Source organism: Rhamphochromis longiceps, linkage group LG11 (genome assembly GCF_057381845.1).
Source record: "Rhamphochromis longiceps isolate RC_006_pf linkage group LG11, R_longiceps_female_GT1.1, whole genome shotgun sequence".
NCBI classification, from domain to species: domain Eukaryota; kingdom Metazoa; phylum Chordata; class Actinopteri; order Cichliformes; family Cichlidae; genus Rhamphochromis; species Rhamphochromis longiceps.
Genome location: NC_140567.1, coordinates 11,064,448 through 11,085,538, shown reverse-complemented (window position 1 = coordinate 11,085,538; position 21,091 = coordinate 11,064,448). Strand labels below are relative to the sequence as shown.

The 21,091-nt window shown below is 39.5% G+C and overlaps 1 protein-coding gene across 1 annotated transcript in view; it reads right to left on the bottom strand.

Moving 5' to 3' along the window:
• Positions 1-21,091, bottom strand: part of cdkal1 (CDK5 regulatory subunit associated protein 1-like 1) — a 259,922-nt gene that overhangs the window by 146,046 nt on the left and 92,785 nt on the right. Inside the window, exon 8 of the mRNA XM_085422313.1 lies at positions 4,421-4,524. Within this exon, the coding sequence (XP_085278439.1) occupies positions 4,421-4,524 (104 nt within the window). The remainder of the gene's footprint in view (positions 1-4,420; positions 4,525-21,091) is intronic.

Here is a 21,091-nt window from a genome sequence, read left to right as displayed (position 1 = left end):
CGGGGCTGTGGCCCCCCCACACCCTCTAGCAGATCATTACATGAAGGAACCTTTTGAAAAAAACAAACAAACAAGCGCGTCCATGCTCACAGGTGTACACACGGGTGATCACACCCACAAACTACACCCTTTTTGGCTCCTACCTCAAAGCACACTGTGTTCTGTTGATCTTATGTGCTGCACAATAATGTTTAATATTTAGTATTTACTGTCATATTCCCATATATCATTGTGATGTTGTTTATTCTATTACTCTTGTTCTCTTCTGCTTGTTTTCTTTTTTCTTTCTCAGCAGGTGATCCAGGTGATTGATATTTGCATTTTTTTCCTTTTTTTTTTCCTGCCCGTTCTGTTGGTTTTTGTTTTTTGCCCTTCTCCCCCGTCCCTCTTCTCAGCTCTTTCTCTTTCTTTCTCCCCTTCTTTCCCCCAGTCAAGTCTGTCCCGTATTCAGTAAGTGAAAATAAAATAAACAATAAAAGGTGAATCAAATGGACCATTACGGCAAGGCTGGGATGGTCAATTTGGTAAAGTAAATCCGTTGGGCATCTTTCTTTGCCTTTAGACAACAATTCTGATGGCAAAAGAGCCAAACGGGACAGGCAAAAGAGAGGGAAAAAAAAGACGTGTATTGTTTTTTTGGGTGGGGGGGGATCCACACACTGGATCAGTTCAAACTACATGCTGACTGTCAGTTTTTAAATCTGCCCTTTATTGTCTAAGGTTATTGCCTGCGACCTCTCATTCAAACTTTAGTACTATCCATTGGTCACATGTAACTACTAAACCCCAGACGCTTTTAACCAGTAACAGTACCTTAAATTTTACAAACCACATCCCTGCATCCTCTGTGCTGACAAAATAAACAGAGCGGCAGAGACATTTTATCCAAGTTTAAAGCTGAAACTGAAAGCTGAGGTTAAACAGCTGAGTGTTCACAGTAAGTAGGGTTTGATTGACATCTCCAGAAGAATATACACCCATGCTTTCCCACTGACACGCAAACCAACCCACTCAGCTCCCCAGCACGTGTTTGTCACACACATGAACCCCTCCACTCCCCGACCCATACACTCTCTCAAACACACACACACACACACACACACACACACACACACACACACACACACACACACACACACACACACAGCTGTCATTTCCCGTGACATCCCCAGCCTCTATTACCTGCATGCATTAACAAACCTCTCTGATGTTAAAAATTATAATTCATACATTTGAATAATTCAGATTACTTTAAAAGCTGTGCGCTCACACTCGCTCACTCTTTTCCCAGCTTGAATGAAAAGTGTTTACCACAAATCGCATTCGAATAAATCCTATAAGTCCTTTTAAAATTCCTTAGATAAACCAATCAAATACCCCCAGCGCTGGGCTGACTGGCCAATCAAAATTAGCATTCGTAGAAGCGGCCTAGTTTTACTTAAAAGCCATCAAATAGCAAATCAAATTGCAGCGTCTATTTGTGAGGTTCAGTTTGTTAGAGTTAGAAAAAAGGTGATAAATAAAGTGAGAGTGAGAGAAAAAGGGGCCCTGCTGCACCAGATGTGTGTGCACGTGTGTGCGTGCGTGTGCGCATGTGTGTGTGTGGTGAGAGAGAGACATTTGAAAACAGTCAACAAGAAACAGGTTAGCAAACTGCACGTTCCCTTTAGATTAGATCTAAGGCTTGGATGGTGAGACCTCACATCTTTTCTCATCTCACTGTCCATGTCGGTTTCTGTTAATTCCAGCTATCTGTAAATCATAACCTTCTGCTTCCTTTTTCTGTGTTTTCAAAACAACAACTGTCTCTGACACTCATATTTCCTGTGCTGTAACGGATTACTCCCCACCCTACACTCAACACACGCGCAGACAGTTCCCATAACTTCAGAGGACATCACTCTGACTTGCACTAATGTCACAGACCAATCCCGTGGTTCTCAAATTGTGGGCTGGCCCCCTTTGGTTCCTAGTTGGCACAGAGCCAGCACAGGGGATGTGTGAACAATGGGCATTTTGACTCTGTACGTTTAGACCTGCAGCGTTGCAGTGGTGCAGTGTGGAGTGCTTTCATTTGGGGGACAGTGACAAAAATATCTGAAGTATCCGGTAGTGTGGGTAACTCTGGTTGGTGTTTGTGCTATTGCGGGTCCTTATGTGCAGCCCATGCAACTTGTGTTAGTGTTTAAAAAAAAACACAAACACTCAATTGTATCTCCTGTTTGAGCTTCTCACACATGCTTTTTTAATCTTCTGTGCGGGGCTTTTTTAATTTTGCACTTCTTCCTCTTAAACTAAAAAAGAACACACTTTTTAACCAATCAGCAGCCTGTTTATACACGGGATTATTACTTGTACATGTTGATGGCTTCTTGGCAGAGTGTACAGGAGTGTGCCTCCATATAAGTTGAATTCCTACAATCCCTTTCATGGACACACAGAGAAATGCAAACTTACACCAAAGGTAGGACGATAAAAATTGAGTGACTACAGTTTATATTTAAATTTAAGATTCAACTTGGAATGAGCATTGCTCGTGACACACACAAGCCTATTAAGGTTATCCATTGTAGTGCATGAGGCCCTGTAATTAGGAGTGAAAGATGTATATACTGATTTATGTATTTACTGTTGGTAGTTAGCAATGAAAGCTAAACCTGTTTTTGAATCTATGCATGTGTCTTCCCAAAGCCTGAGTATACCCTGTCTTTCTAACGGGCAGGTGCGTTTCTTCCTCCTGATTTCACCCAAATCATACGACCATGATCGTAAAAACATACAAATACACACCAAGGTTCAAGCAGCTGGTGAGTTTGTCCTTGACTGCCCACCCTGTGGCAGTGGCATGGATGCAGCTGTTTTAGAGGGTTCAGGATGGGATTTTAAAAGCCGTGTCCTTGTCAAGGGTGGACTCTTGGTTTATGTTTGGGGGGGTTTTTGGAGGAGAGGGAGGGTTAATTACCCTAATATCGAAGGTTGTGTAAAGACCAGCACTCACATTGCATTGAAAGTTCCAGGCTCGTTGTTTATGTCAATTAAAGTATTCTATTAGCTGTGCAGGAGCAATTAGCACACAAGGATATTTTCTTTTGGGAAGTAATACAACAGACACCAGCGTTATCCAATCAGTTCTGAGCAAATTATATAACACACCTGGCACAATGCAGTACAGAATTTATTCATCTCTTTCTCATGCAAGCATCGCAACAGGCATCCCTGCTGCGATGCTTGCACTCGGATGGAAAACTGTGGCGCAAACGTAACGCAAAACAACTTTTTAATGATTTAATAATGATTTTCATGACACTTAGCATTATCAGTAGTACATTTGGGAGCCAGGATCAACCTGAACGAGTAAATCCTAAGAGTCCAGAACACAACAGCCTGGCAAGTCCTGTTAGTGGGAAGTTCTTACGGCAGTGGGGTGAAGAACAGCATAATAAGAAGTTTCAATACTTTGCGAGAGGTTTTATATATTTAATTTTATCTGTAGGTATGAGGCTAGAACGCTGTTATAAAAGAGAAAGGAAGAAATGTACCTTTGTCCCTTTTGAACTTAGCATGTTTTTGTGATTACTGTGAAATAAGTAAAGTTAATGGCAGAACAAATGGATTTTTGTCATCATTTTTCATGTCTTTGGCAGGAAGATTTTGTGCATTAATACTTAGTTTTACAGCAAAGTTTGAAACACAATGAGCTCATGGATAAACGCTGGTGTTAAAAGGGATAACAGAGTGACCCTAGCTAGTTTAAACAAATGAAAAACAGGCTTTTTTAATAGACAGTTGGCTTTTTAAAATGCATATCATAAAATGGATGATAGCGCCTCGATAATTAAGTTAGCCACTTGTGTCATGAGTGCGTAGACTTGCCCTTGACTGACCTGCCTGGGGCTCTAACAGAGGCATGGCCTGCTGTGCAGTTAGGGATTCTGGGAGTGTGCTCTTAAGGAACAGATGCCAGCGCACAACAGCTGTTCCTTTGGCATCAAACTAGAGCCAAATGGCTGGAGCCTCCACCCAAGAACAAAAACATCAACATGTGTTACTAAAACCTCTCCCTCTTAATAAGACACACACACACACACACACACACACACACACACACACACACACACACACACACACACAGGAGTACGCTGAATCAGAACTTAAGTGTCTCCACAACCACAGAGACACCGACACAACCTTTTATACTCAATTCGAGCACAGTCAGGGTCAAAATCCACCAACATAAAGGAGAAAAGGAAGTGGGAGCGCTGGATTTATAACCCAAGGCAAAACAAGAATGTGTCACATAATTTTTTTTATCTCAGTTATCTTATTCTAAACCAAAACTGTAACTGAAATTGAAATTCCAATAATTGCACAACCCTGTGTAGTGATAGTGTGTGTCTGTCTACAGAGAAAAGGTACTCACCCTGAAAAGACTGCCTTGCTCTCTCCACTAGCTCCTCTATGGGATAACTGGCCAAGTCTCCTCTTGCATGCTTCGTCTTGCAGTAGGTACACGCATTCAGACACCTACACCGACAGAAAGACACAAAAGAAAATGTAAAAAGAGAAAGATCGAGCAAACCTTCACTTTTGACTTTATTGAAGAAAACATGTTTTTTGCTTTGGGGGCTTGTGTTTCAATCTTTTTGTGCTCCATTTATATCATACGGCACAAATCTAATAATATATTAAACATCAAATGAAAGCAGCTGGTTGTATTCACCAATGCCATTGGAAATGGATGTCAACTTAAATGAACTATACTCAGCTCAAAATGTGAAGGTGGAATATATAAATGAACAGAGACTTTTAACCTCCTAGGACCTGCCGTCCACATATGTGGACATCACATTTTGGGTTATTTAGACCAAAATACTCAATTTTGCTCTACAAGGGCCTGATATCCACTTACGAGGACATTATACTGCTACGGTTCTATCAAAATTTTAAATGAATATCCTCATTTGTGGCTCTCATTTTTCTTAAAAACAAAAATAAGGTAAAAAAAAATAAAAAAAATCTGGTAATTCTTTGTTTTTACATTCATCAGGCCCCAATATGCCCAAATATCAAAGAGAAATTAAAAATGCATGTCGTGGAAGAGTTCGGGTCTTAGGAGGTTAAAAGGAAAGTAATGAAGCTTGCCCTGTCAATTAAGGAAAAGCACTAAAAGACAGGGGAGAGTAAAAACTGTTCTCTCTTTCATAAACTATTTCAAAGGATTAGAAGTGACCATGGACAGCTGTCTCAAAGACAAACAGTGGAAACGCTAGAGTCGCCGCATTGTTTTGTTCAAGAAAAAGGAGAGGCTTGATTCAAATTGACTGTGAAAGGAAGGGAAAGGAGAATGAAGCAGAACAGAAAAATGAGAACAAAAATAAAACTGCCTCACACTAAACCCCTGAGTATGGCAGGGTGTAAACTCCGGGAGAGTGCTTGGTTGGGAAGATCAACCAAACCACACTCTATTAAAACCATCTGATGAATTTGGATTCATTTTCAGACCTCGAATTTGTCATTGTAGTTTGAAAAGTACAACCTGGCATTAAAAAAAAGTTTGTGCGATGTGTTAGCATCCTGAACTGCAAATCAATTACATCCTATATTAAACTGAAAATGGTAAAACACACACACACACACACACACACACACACACACACACACACACACACACACACACACACACCGACAGTATTACAAAAATAACTGTCTCGTTCAGGTGCATTTTATGGATTTAACATCTTTTCCAGCCAACTGTTGTTGGCATGGAATTTCTGAGGTTACGTGAGCATATGACATCTTTGTATTTTCTATTTTCCATCTAATTTTATTTCTATGCATTTTTCTTTTTCTGGCTTTTTTTCCCCTCGTTGGTTCCATTAGTTGCAAGTACATGTTATTGGGTCAGTCTGAATAAAACGCTGTGGCATCTCATTAGCAAAATACTGCAAAGTAATTGGGGGTAAAGACCCAAACAAACTCAATTATAGCTAATAATGGGCCAGTACTTCTACTCTTAAAGAAAACCTGACTGTCCATTAGCACAGTACTACTAATGGAGGCTTCTAACCTTGGGAATACATTGGGTACAACTTTGTTGCTAAAGCTGATCATGGTAACATAAAACAATGCTTGGGATTTGTTATATATGCATCCTAAAAGCAGCTCAGTTCTGGTTCGCTCAAATAAGGAGGCAAGAAGAATGAGTTGAGTAAAGTTTGAATTATCTGACTGTTTTGCTTCGCTTAATGTGCCTTATAATCCGGTGTGCCTTATGGTCCAAAAACAAAAACAGTAAGCATAAACTGCATCCTTGACATTCACGGAAAAATAACATTGATCCCCAGAAACCTGAAGCACAAAGGACAAAATTTGTGGGCCAAAAAGTACTGCCTCACAAAAGACACCACTAATCACACTATGATATTACTCCATATATAAAACAATATTGTGCTCAAGAATGACCATGTTTTTCAATTAGTAGGATGGTGGATTCGTTAATCCTGATAGTTTCCACTATCCAGTGAGTAATGTTGTGAAGCATCTCGCAGGTGGAAGCTGGGATCATCTGTAATATGGTAACATTTTTTTATATAATCGATATACAAGAAGTGATATATAAATATGTTCCGTAGAGGAAAGTTCAGCTGTTCTTCCTCTGATGGTTCATAGTTAAATACTGGATCACATTTAAACCAGTGATAAAAAAAAAAGGTTAATCACAGTCTATCTACAGAGCAGATACACTACAACTTTACACAAATTCTTTGTCAAAAATAAGTAACACGCAATAACCTAAAGATGACAAAAAAAGAGGTCATTCTGTTACGGCACAAACAGCTACATTATACATGTCGATCCACTTGTTCCACTGCATTTGTTGGACCATCTAACACCTCGCACACTAAAATGCTGCAATCCCTCTCTTATAATCGTTCTGACATTCATTTAAAATAGCAGAAGAATTTTCAATGACACAAATCACCACAACGGTAAAAGAAAACCGAGCTATCCATCCATCCATCTCTCCTTCTCAGAGTATTGCTTCGCTGAGGGCACTAAAGATGGCAGCTAGGTCACAGGACCTTGCTGTGGAGAAAACACAGGCAGATGGGACCCCGTGTGCGTGCACACACACCGACACACACCACCAGGGGGTCAATCCATCTTAATGTGATCAGGCCCAGCTGAATGGATCACACCAACATTAATCTCAAGAGACAGTCAGTGGCCTGCTTGTGTGTCTGTGTGTATTTGCATCAGTAACGTGCAATGTGTGTGCGTTCGTATGGCTGTGTTCAAGTGTGCTGCTGTTGCTGAACATTTGTCCAGTATCACAACAATGCATTAGCAGTTTCGACTTCTCCATTAGCCAGGACGGTCTGTGACAACTAGACCAACGCTGAGCGCAAGAGGAGCCTGTGTCCCTCCCTCGCTGTGGCAGGCACATGCACGCCTTTACTTTGTATTAAAGTTGCGATGGATGATAAATTATTTGAAATAATACAACAATTTTAAAGCTGCTTTTACCATTCAGGAAAACTAAGCAGCTGCAGTGACGTAAAGACGCACTTTGATAGTTAAATCCAAATATTTCTTGGCCTACTTTATATCTGTCCTTGCTCCCTCTTCTGTTTTGTCCCAGTTAATTAAACCACAGAGGTAGCTGTTGTACCTGACAACAGTGTAGTTCATCAATGTGTTACAATGAGAAAGGTTACCTCCCCAATGTGCGTGTGTGCGCGCGTGTGAGATGAAGACGGAGAGATTGTGTGGTTGCAGCCTTGAAAAGGTAACAAAGGGAGGAAAACCCTGAGGTTCCTCTATACATTTGTAAGCCTGCCTCAATACACACACACACACACACACACACACACACACACACACACACACGCACACAAACAAAGTACAGTTCCCTTCGGGAAGGATCCCTTGTGCTGCATATTAAGAACAAGAAAATCATTTCTCAGTGATAAAAGTATTTAGAATCTAGACATTAATTAGAAAGCTACACATTAATTAGAAAACAGCCATCGGTGTGTATTAGTGTTCGTCGGGGCTCGTATTGTGCCAGCTTCAAAACGCAATTATGAAAACAAAGCTTAAACTGCGAGGGGAAGTCTGAGCGCCATGCAAATTGTAAAGCAAGATTAGTCATTGCGCTTATTGTCGAGACGGGGAGACGCTGAAGTGGGTATATTAGCAAACAAAATCTCCAAACTGCTGTTATATGGCTGAACAATGCCTCGAGCCTGTGAGTTTGCTGTTAGTGTCATCTCAAAGTCAAAGTGGAGGTGGCGAAATAATATGGAGTCAAGGAACAAAGACTGCTGACACAATGACGTTAAGACCTATTAGGAGCAATGAATAGAGGGGTTATTAGTAATTCAGAAAAAGATTGGCAGTTAAAACCCATTTCAAGTTGCATGGGAACTGCACACACACCGATGATCTTGTGTAAGTCATAAAAAAGGCAATATTCATCACATCAAATATTATTAGGAGCTCTAATCATAAGGGTTTGGGATTAAGCGGCGCTTGTGGCGCTTAGTCAATGGGGGTTAAGTGGAGTTGCGAGGGTGGGTTTGAAACGACACAGAGATTTTACTTCATTTTTCAAAAGTGTAAATTTGTGCGAACACTTTTCTACGGTGGCTCGCTGACTTGTGACGATTGGTTAACACTCTGAAGCTGTGTGTTAGGTAAAAAAAAAAAAAGTTTTTGCACCAATATTTCACATGAGGATTGGTTGTTTTTGCGTATTTGTGTGTGCATGGATTTCAGTGAGCTTCCTTTCATCTACGAGTGTGTGCTCTAATGCAGCTGGGCCCTGTTTCTCTCCGTGTTCAATCCAGCCTTTGTTCATGACCTCTCGAGTTCTCTTATCGAGTCTCATGTTCCCCGTGTTAAATACTGAAAGAGCTCTGTGTGCATTTTCGAAAATGTGTCACATGTTGACCCCGCGTTTCTGAAACTACTACAGCAGCTTTGCTTGTTGTTTTGACTGAAAAAAGTCAGCGTGAGTATGTGTGTGAGAGCGTGTGCGCTTGTGTGTGAAACCACATCTCCACGTCCACGTAGTAGCTGTGTTTTCCCAACTTCTTGTTTTGTCTGTAGTCTGACCTCGAGACGGTGTTTGTGCTAAAGTCAATCAGCCTATTGTTGCTGGAAAAGAATGGTGCGATATTTGTTTATTTTGGAACTCACTGATAAAGTGTCACGTGAAGATATGCTATGAGGTTAGGCCTACAATCAGGCTGACTGAGTCAGGTAATCGGCTCACTTCTCTGGCTTACTAACCACTTTGCACTCTAACTTACTTGATTTTTAAGTCCCCTTTTTGCTGATGATCTGAATGCTGAGCTGACTCACACAGTAGGTAGATTCAGAGGTCAAAAGGATCTGCACACAGTAATAACCGTCAACTGACAGCTTGTTTTGCTGACTTACTACTTCATGCAAGTCACTAGACAAAACAGTGGTTGGAGACCGCAGGTCGCCTGAACTGATTGTGACCGTTTGCAATGAACTTGTGATCTTGTTGCTTGAAGTTGATGAGCAGGTCTGCAACCACTTGCAAACAGCTGCCATCTTCAAAGCAAGTTTGATGTGTCAAGGTGATAAAACGGCAAGACTGAGCCAGTCTGCTGTCAGTCTGCAAAAGAACTGCATCAAGTTGGCAATTACATGTAATGTGTGTGTGTGTTAATATGGTATAAGTTGTCCACATATACATAAATTTAAAGTAAACAACAATTCACATTAACTACTTACATTTAGAGTTCAGCTAGAACCTCAGATTTGAAACAGAAATTCCTCCACAAACCTATTATTATATTGGAATAAAACCAGAATAGAACCAGATGACAACCAGTTTGGTTGAGTTCCCTGTTGCAGAGAGATGCACTGCAGATTGACTAAAACAAGTTGGCAACGTCTCTAACTACACATTAGAGAGAAATTATTTTCAAATGCAGTCAGTGTGCAACAGAATTTTTACTCCATTCTTACTGAATTATCAAGGAGTGACTAGTCAAATGCCTTAAAGTGGACCTATTATGCTCTACCATGTATATAGTGTGATACAGTGGTGGTTACTCACATAAAACATGGCTAAAGCTTTTTTCTTCCTCTTGGCTCTGTATGACGTCACTAAAAGTCGATATCTGCTTTAAGCAGATGAACCGAGGGGCTTCAACAAAGCCCAGTCTAAGATAAATAAGGGTCATTTTAAACCGTAAATCATGCAAAGCTACTCTAATCAAATCCACAAATAAAAATATGCAGCTGGAAATGTGCATAACAGGTCCACTTTAAAGCTGTTGTCATTTTACATCTAGCAGAATCTTTGCATATATTAGAGGATGTAAAGGAATTATTGAGACCTTTTAAAATGTTTTGGGTTTTTTCTCAATTAAGAGTTTTCAAAAGGTTCCTAAACATTTTATTACAAACGTAACCACTCTCTTCTTAAACTCCATTCCTCTAAAGCAACAAAACAAAATGACTGGACTGGACTGCATGTGTCTGCACCACTACAGATAATGTAGTGGAAATCACCTCATTACTCGGCTGGTGTTTCTTATTGACAAAAAGTTGCTGCTTGAGTCACAAATCTTCTCTAAAATAGTCACTCGTGTGTGTGGTCTGGGTGTTGCTCAGATTGTAGGGATGTAAATTTGTTTACACCGTCACAGTATGTCAATGTGTTTTCCTTAGGAGGATAAAAAAAAAAGCTCCTGTAATGTCTGTCATCAAATTTTTAGGTGAAGACATGTTGTTAAGGTTGAAGTAAGCTTAAGTTTTGACATGTAGTAGTTATGGTTAAAGCTCCAGAACATTTCGAACTGAACGTAATGCCCCCTGAAATCATGGACACACTAATAAACTACTGTGTGTATGTGTGTGCACGAGTGTGTGTGTGTGTGTGTGTGTGTGTGTGTGTGTGTGTGTGTGTGTGTGTGTGTGTGTGTGTGTGTGTGTAAAAATTGTGTTTGCCTGTGACACACTGAGACTAATTCAGTTACTCAGGGGTTCTGTAGCATAATACCTTGTAATGACACACAATCTCATTTTGTCCAAGGAGACACATCAATCTTTTGGATTTACTGTGGGGAGCACAGTCTGTCCTGGTGAGCGAGTGTGGAGAATAGTGTACGGAGTGTGTGCGTGTTTGTCCTGAGCATATATTTGTGTGTTAAGCAGTGGGAAAGAGGGAAATGGAATAAAGTGTTCAGACCACTGGAGCTGAAAACTACCCATACATTGGTTTGATAAACAGCAGGAGAGGCCACTGTGGTACACAGCTAGAAGAGGTGTGCACATATGTCTGTGTGTGAGTGTGTGTGCCTGTCTGCATATAGTCGTGTGTGTGTGTGTGTGTGTGTGTGTGTGTGTGTGTGTGTGTGTGTGTGTGTGTGTGTGTGTGTGTGTGTGTCAAGAATGAAATAGAAAAAGAAAATGAGAATTCTGTTGTGGAGGTGTATGTGCGTGTGTGTCTTGTGCTGAAGTGCAAAATCATAATGAGATTGTGTGTATATTGGGCATCCATGCGTCTCTGCGACTGTTCACACATATGTACGTGAGAAGAAAACCTTTTGTAAACACCCTTCATTCTGCTGTAATTCCACTTTTCTGAAGCACATCAGCACATTTTCTCCATATTTTGTTGCTGCTTGACATGATGTATTTTCACTTCTGCTCTTTCAAGAGAAAAACAACACAGAAAAGAAAAGATGAGATCATTGACCAACGGCAAACAAAATGAAAATGCAGTCAAGCGGCGCGGTCCAACGGGATTCTGTTGTACGACGTGGAAGAGATATGGACCGATATCATGCAGAATGACTGTGGATATTAGAATCTGAAGTTAGAGAAAATATACCTGCTTTGATTATTAGGTAAAAAAAAATGATGTATAGGAGAAGGAAAAAGGAAAAAGAGACGTTGATCTCGAGTCCCATTGACTTCCATGCTGTTGCTATGAAACTGAAATTACAAAACATAAGTCTTTTTAAGTTATCGAATAACTTTGCTAATGAGTTTGCATCTCTCCATCTTTTCTTCTTGTGTGACACTCCCCTTTAAAGCAGATACTTTTCTATAACACCAACACCTGTATTCCTTTTGTAACATTAGCATTCTTAAGTGCCTATAGGGAACAAATAAATACAAAAAAACATTTAATAAAAATAATAATGTTTGCCTTATGCCGGATGCCCCACCTGATCCAACCCCACAGGGATTCGTGTCTTCTCCCAGGATCGCACCAGGAATCTTTCGATTATGCTATTCCCAAGTGACACCCTCTATAAAGTGCGCACTCAATGAGTTTTGCTCTGACTTTTTACCTTGCTTAGTCAAGGAATGTGCCATATAAATACATAAATCAATCATAATGACATTGATTGATCTGCAAAGAGAAACGGTTAAGAGGACTAAGAAAAGAATCCAAGCACGGAGGAAGCTCTGAAAGTGAAACACGCCAATCACATACCGATGACTGTCATTTCTTTTCTTGGAATAGGACCAGCATGATTATTCAAAGTCAAAATTAGAAAAGCGAACTGAGAACTAAGAGTTAAAAATACACATAAGCACAAAAGCTGTTTTTTTGCGTTGTTTTTCAGAAGACCGATCACAGCGACACACTACTGATGGCGAAATTTAATGACAGAAATGATCATTTTGAGCAGACTGGAATTAAAATGATTACTGAAGACGAATTTAAAAGTAATCCTATCAGACATAGAGGCTAATATAACTTCTAAATATGAAAAAAAAGGGCTTTCTCCAAATTTTGTGATGTTATTTGCTTGACACTTTAATATTTACTGGGGAGGCAATATTCTTAATACTGAAATATTAAGACGGGCAGCACATGCTCAAAAACTTTTGCACAAATTTCACTGAAGCTAGGGCTGTGCGATATGACCAAAATCTCATATCCCGATATAAGAATTCTATCATCCGATAACGATATAAATCACAAAAATGTAACATTTTCTGTAAATTCTGTGAATCTCGGGCAGCTTGACTTGCAGGAAGTGGTTCCAGCTGGGCGTCATGTAGCTGGAGTCGAGTGTTTTAACAGATGCATGAAACGATACATTTTTAGACATAAGTTGTAACAGCCGCCGTTTCTTTTTGAGTATTTATTACACGGCGTGCTGTGGGGAAAAGCCTGTTCTAACGTTTGAGTCTAAGGTTTATTTTTTAGCACCTGACGGCTCTTTTTTGCTTCTCATCCGTAGATACTCTGCATCCTCTTTCACGTGATTCAGTTTATTTTGAAAAGTCTCAACAGGATCTTGAGCTTTATTGTGAAAGGTTTGTGGAAAATAAACAAGCGGACACGCAATGGTTTTACCGTCGTTGTTGCTAACGACAACGCATAAAAACAGGCGCTTGTCCGTCTGTAGTGTGGTTATATTACATATAAGAGAAAGAGAGCACTTTAAGAAATTAATATAGCCACTACAGGGACCATCAAAACCATGAAAAAATATTGCCGTAAACAGTTCATTTTGCGACACAACAAAACAAACGATAGCGTAAAATGAAACGATAGACGTTTTTATATCGTCATCCGATATATATCGTTATATCGAACAGCCCTAACTGAAACAACATTGAGACACAAGCAAACAAATTAAACCACAGAATAAAATTCACATCGCTTTCTGTTTAAATAAGAAACACCTGCCATCCAGCACCTGTATGCAGCTTTTTTGTTTCAAGTAGCGTGCATTGTTTGTTGTTGCTAGCTGACATGCATGAGTTCAGAACTGGCCAGTGGACCATCTCAATCCAGCCTCCAATATCCTCCAAACTTAACAAACCTTCCAAAGATAAAATAAAAAACTACACTTAAATCAAGTCTCCACCTGCAGCAGCTTCTGTTAGGGTGGCCTTCCAACTCGCACACAGCAGATCAAGGACTACGATACCCAGGTGCTCTTAAAAACGGCAGGGTCTGAGTGTGTCAAACTGTGGGATGAAAGCATCTGAGGACTGCCTGTAGTTTCTTCCCTCGTTTAGTTTTGACTAAAGCATTTAGACCTTCATTCTGATCCGTCCTTGTTACTCAGGGATACGTAATGTCAAAAAAACAGGAGTCATAAAGTGATGTTGTATCTGCAGCTTAACATCTGAGTCCTAACCCTGCTCTAAGGCTAATTGATTTTCTGTGCACCAAGACATTAGTGACCCCAAATTTACCCCACTCTCAGCTGGCTAAAGTGTTGTGCAATACACCTTAGACACAATGGTTAACACAAATCTACGTGAAGGTCAGCACTAAAGTTGATAAGGCCTATTATTCCACTGTGTCGGCTCGGAGAGGGGACACAAATCACAGGAAACAAGGAGGCTAACACATAGGGGGCCTCCCGGATAACACAAATATGTTCACAATGCACTCATACATACATTTTTTTACATGCTCATCTGGCTTTGTTTACATTGTGTCTGTGTGCATAGCGTAGGTGTATTTTGCTACACTGATTGTGGTTGACTATATAAATACATAAATGAAAACAGCAGATAACAAAATAGAAAAAATAAACTGTTTTTTTCTTGAGATTATTAAAGCCAAATACAAATAAAGCATCTAAAACCGTCACGTGAAACGTTTTAATCATCCATTCAAATCCCTAACAATGGATTCATGCGATATTCAACACAGTAATGGGAAGATAAATTAGTTTTCTGTTAAGTAGATAAGAACATTACTATTAATGTCACGAGGTGAAAAGAAGAAAAAAAGAGAGAGAAATCAGGGACAGGATAGAAAACCGTGAACAAAGGAGAGAGAATAAATTGGTGTACAAGTTCCAAGGTTATCCATTATAGTCCCTGGACTGAGAAGAGCAGCAGCTACAAGAGGAAGAAATGTTTACTCTCCTGTAACAAAAACGAAGAGCACTGAAATTTATTATGCACTCAATTTTCTGATCCTCCGATCTATTTGAAACCTATTGTAAACCTAATATGCAGGCATCCAACGGTATATTTTTGCATTAATATTTATTTTAATTGAGATCTATAAATTAAAAAAAATGCACCATCATTCCATTGGAATATTTTGTTTCAAAGTTTTTTGATACCTCTTGATATTAGCAGTTCAACTTCAAACTATTTGTTGCAAAGGACGAAAAGCCAGCACAGCGCTCAGTCGTCACGGTGCAGTCGGCCTTCGGGCAATTCTTCAAATGTGTTTCAGAGAGCTTTGAAACACATTTGAAACACAGCCTAGTCTTGCTGCCTATTCTGATACCATCCTGTCCACCTACTGGTCTGCTGGGAGCAACAATACAGTTAGTTATTGGTTAGAGGTTAGAAGACGGGATCATGTGCACCTGACTTTAACACGCTGCAATCTCAATGACAGAGAGAACTGCCTGAAATGCAACTAAACAGAGAACGGGGAAGAGACAGCTAATGAAACGTAATGAGCTGTAACAGCGGAACAAAGGACTTTTTTTACGCCTGGAATCTAATGGCAAAGGTTGATACAGACACAGCAAGACACACACACACACACACACACACACACTTAATGACCCATTCTGTGCAAGTGGTTGTAAATTCCTGTTTATGACACTGAAGCACCACATCTGAACTTGCTCACAAAAGGGTTTTGAACACACACACACACACACACACACACACACACACACACACACACACACACACACACACACACACACACGTCCCCAATGTTTAATCAGAATTTGACACCCAATCCCAATGTCTTGTTTATTTGCCTGTTCTTTTTTGTTCGTTTCCCTTTTTTCAGGGAGATTTTTCATTATATACAAAGTTTATTCCAAACACTTTGCATTTTTCAGCCCTTCGATGTATCGTTGAACGATCACATATTAAAATCATAAAAATATTTGAAAATACACCCCACATAAAAACACTCACAATTAAGTTGGCCACTATATTTCAAATAGTGTTTAAAAATCCAAAAACAATCGCCGTCGGATTTTCAATCCATGTAAAACAATCCAAAAACAAATAATGAGGAGGAAAAATTATACCAAATAAAGAGCACAAGCAACACCATGAAGTCAACATCAAAAATATAAGGAGCGTGGTTTTCAAAGCAACAAGATCTTATTCAAAAACTCTTCATCCCATTCCCACATCTATTGCCTCCATTGCTTCACCACTCTCACTGACTATTCAATGTATCCACAAGGTGTGAAAAAGCCTAGGTTGATAAACATCCAAGTTCTCAAGGTTTGAATTACATGGAATAAGAGGCAGATGACACTATGATTTTCTCATTTTCTGGGATTATCCATTTCTGTACCACCTCTAAAGCTTACAGAGAATGGTCCAACAAAGAGAAAATATCCAGTTAGTATCAGTTCTCTGAGTGAAAATACCTCATTGATGTCAGAAATCAGAGGAGAATAGACTGAATGTTTGAGCCGATAGGGAAATAAGCGCTCATTAGAACAACGGTATACTTTTAGAACTAAGGTATGCAGAACAGCATCTCTGAAAGCACAGAAGATTCAAGCAGATGTTTGGATATATTGTGCATGATGATGGCTCCAGCAGTATAAGACCAAGAGCCACTCAGCTCAGAACAGGAAGGTGAGGCTATAATTCACACATGCTCACCAAAAACTGGACAACAGAAGACTAGAAAAATGTTATCGAGTCCAATGAGTCTCTTCTGCTGCAACATTAAGATGGTACAGTCAGAATTGAACATCAACATCATGAAAGCACGGTCCGTCTTACCTTATGAGGTAATAAAGTGGTGTAACGGTTTGGGGGATATTTTCCCTTCATACATTGGGCCCATTAGTATAAATTAAGCATTATTTAAATGCTACAACTTGAGTGAGTATTGTTGCTGACCATGTCCATCATCCCCCTATGACCACAATGTACCCATCTTCTGATGGCTGCTTCCATCAGCACTTTCGGGATGTGGTGGAACGGAAGACTCACATCATGAATGTGCAGCAACTGTGAGACGCCATCACGTCGATATGGACCAAAATCTCTGAGGAATCTTTTCAGCACTTGCTTGAATCTATGTTATGAATAATTAAGGCAACCCTGAAAGCAGAAAGGGGCCCAACCCACTACTAACAAGTGACAGCAAAAGTGGCCAGTGAGTGTATATTTGCAATACAACATGCATAATATATATGACTCCCAATGTTTGGAAGTGTGAAAGTGAATCCAACTCAAATCCAAAATCGGAAGCAAAATGAAACCAAATTAAAATTCCCAGCTATTTTAAACAAGCTATTGTTGAACCAATATTAAAGAAACCAAATTTGGACACATCTCTTCCAAGCAGTTAAAGACCAATATCAAAATTACCAATGGTGTCAAAGATCTTGGAAAAAACAGTTGGAGAACAACTTAACAACTTTTTGGAGAAGAACAATGTTCTGGACATTTTCCAGTCTCGTTTCCGCAAATTGCACTCCACTGAAAAAGCTTTGCTTAAAGTGTCTAGTGACATTCTGATGGCAGCAGACTCTGGAGAGTACACCATTCTGGTTATGCTGGATCTCACCTCTGATAAATAGGCTGAAGGACTTGTTTGGGATAACTGGTGTTGTTTTAAAATGGTTTATGTCATATCTATCTGCGAGTTCTTTTACTGTGTGTATGAATCATGTGTTGTCTGAATCATCAGTTCTGCCTTCTGGGGTACCTCAAGGATCTGTTTTAGGTCCGATTCTCTTTTTGCTGTATATACTCCCTATTTGTCTCAACAAATCAGCTCTGGATCGCCTTCGAACTCTACAGAATGCCGCGGCAAGACTTTTAACTGGCACAAACAAGAGGTCACACATTACTCTAGTTTTGGCTTCTCTTCATTGGTAAATTTTAATTATAACTTCTAGAGCTCTGCACAGTGAAGCTCCCCAGTATATCTCTGAACTGTTAAAACCTCATGCTTCATCCCGAACACGTGGGGATCGGGCTTTTCGGGCACTGGCACCAAGGCTGTGGAACTCCCTGCCGTTGTCTTTACGCCGTCTAGACTCCACTGACTCCTTTAAAAAGCAGCTGAAGACATTTTTATAGAAACGAGCTTTTGATTTTAATTTTGTTGCCATGATGCCAGGTCTCGCTTGGAAATGAGATTTTTAATCTCAATGAGATATTTTTACCTGGATAAATAAAGGACTAAAATAATTAATTTCTTCACTGTTTTTTTATATTATTTTTTTTTGTATTTCTTTTTTTATTGTGAAGCACTTTGTGATTTTTATCTGTGAAATGTGCTATATAAATACATTTGGCTCACTTACTTACTAAAATAAACCTACAAATGATATAAGGATCAATATCACAGGAACATGGTGGCCCTTTCAAAGTACAATCCAGGACTGTTGTTCATTTATGTAGCTAGTAAAGACAACTAAAAGTAACTGTGCTACTGGCCAAGAAGAAATCTAACAATGTTTCTTTAATACAAAGCCGAGGCTACGTATGGCCTAGCTAGACTACGGTGAATGTATTCTGATGAGATGAAATTAACTTGGTGGGGGCGGAAAGCCAATCTAATGTGGATTTAACAGGAGCAAATGAAATTAATATGCAACTTAATGAAACTAATATTGTGAATCAATCTGAACACAAAATTACATTTTCATAGGTACTCCCAGGTGAGTCACTGTGCCAGGCTTTTGGTAGGATTAGCAATAATAAAGCAAAGAGGATGGTTCCCTAGGTTCATCTACGAGACCCAGAATAAAATTATCATGTGCAAAATAATTTATTTATTTCTTCTTCTTTTGGGAGGGGGTGTGTTTGTTTGCTTGTTAAATTGAAAATATGAACTACTTGACCTTTCACTCTGTGATCATCTAAAGTTCTAAAGCTCAGAGTCGTCTAATTGTTGGGGTTTTCGCTGTATTGTTGTAGTGTCTTTGCCCTAAGCACTTTGAGATAACTGTAATCTGGCGCTTTGATTTACTACATGTTGGATACCATTCTAAAATTCAAAATAGCACTAGTAAAATTCTAAGAAAAAATATCTTAGACATGGCAAAAAAAAAAAAAAAAGCATGGAGATATCAACCGGGTTTAAGACACGTTCAGTTTTTAAACCCTAAATTTATACGAGATTTGCAACTTTTCAAAGATCTGTGGAAGCCCTCCACCCTGAAGCATGACACCTACTTGACATTTGGCAAGAATAGAAGAGAGCGCCCTCAAATCAATGCATCCCACGAGTTCATATAAAAAGGCAAATTGGCAACAAACTCGAGACATTAAAAGCTACACGAATGAAGACACACACACATAAATCGTTTTGAGTGTTCTCTTCGGTTATTTTTAAAAAAAGTGAATGTGAGCGCCTGTGTCCCACACAAGGATTTCTCTGTTTTAACAGCTGACAAATGTCACCAGTGATGTCACCAAGACCTCAGAGGAATAATTACGACTGATCATCCAAAACTAGAAAACATAAAGGACACATTTTGTCTTCTTTCCATTACACCCCCAAACACACACAAGCACACACACACACACACACACACACACACACACACACACACACTTTAACCTTAAGAGGACCATGTCAAATTACTGACAGCAGTGGCTGACCAGCTCATACAAAAGCGCATATTAAGCTTGGATTTTCAGTAACATAAGTGTTATCTGGAAGAGATTTGGTCGATTCACCCAATCAAATATTTGAATAATCCACTATTCTACTGAAGCCGTTTTGGTTAAAAACAAGAGGATTTATTTGTTGCCAGCCCAACCCTTTGAAAAACAACAGCGAGATCATCTGGATCAGACACAGACCTCCTGCTGGCAGGAGGCTCCAAGAGACTGACATCTGCACACCCATACTGCAACACAAAGCCACAAACACAATTCATATACAGTGGTGTGAAAAGTCTTTGCCCCCCTTTCTATTTTTTCATGTGTTTGTCACGCTTACAGTAAATGTTTCAGATCATCAAAAAAATTTAAATATTAGACGAAGATAACAGAAGTAAATACAAGATGCAGTTTCTAAATGAAGGTGTTTATTATTAAGGGGGGGGAAAGTTTGTGAAAAAGCAACTGCCCCCTAAACCTAATAAAAGGCTGGGCCAACCTTAGCAGCAGCAACGGCAATCAAGCTTTTGCAATAACTGCCAGTGAGTCTTTTATGGTGCTGTGGAGGAATATTTGCACACTTATCTTTGCAGAATTGTTGTAAATCAGCCACATTACAGGGTTGTAAAGCATGAACTGCCTTTTTAAAGTCATACCTCATACCATATGTCAATCAGATTCAGGTCAGGACTTTGACTAGGCCACTGCAAAGTCTTGATTTTGATTTTCTTAAGCCGTTCAGAGGCGGACTTGCTGGTGGGTTTTGGATCACTGTCTTGCTGATCAGAACTGTTGTGCTTCAGCAGTTCTGATCAGCTGGTCACACCTGGGAAACTTCACCACTGTTCCATGTTGTTGCCATTTGTGGATAATGACTCTCACTGTGGTTCGCTCGAGTCCCAAAGCTTTAGAAATTGCTTTATAACCTTTTCCACACTGAAAGATCTCAATTACTTTGTTTCTCATTTGTTCCTGAATTTCTTTGGATCATGGCATGATGTCTGACTTTTGAGGATCTTTAGGTCTACTCAACTTTGTCAGGCAGATCCTATTTAAATGGTAAATGGACCAGTTCTTGCATTACGCTTTTCTACTCTGGGCACTCAAAGCACTTTATATAACTTGTCTCATTCACCAATTCATACATGGCTTTTTTCTATGCTTTTCCTATGCAAGTGCTTTCTATCTAACCTTCACACACATTTGTTCATATTCCAACGATCACTTCTTCACACAGGGCCATGTAGGTTTGAATTTATTCTCCCTTATTATTAAATACCTTCCTTTACAAACTGAATTTTGTGTTTACTTCTGTTATCTTTGTCTAAAATTTAATTTTCTTTGATGATCTGAAACATTTAAGTGTGACAAAAAAAAAAAAAACAGGAAATCGGGAAGGGGGCAAACACTTTTTTACACCACTGTATCTCCAGGTTTAAAGACCCGCTTAAGCAAACACAGCAGAAACAGTCAAAAGCGTTAGTGCAAA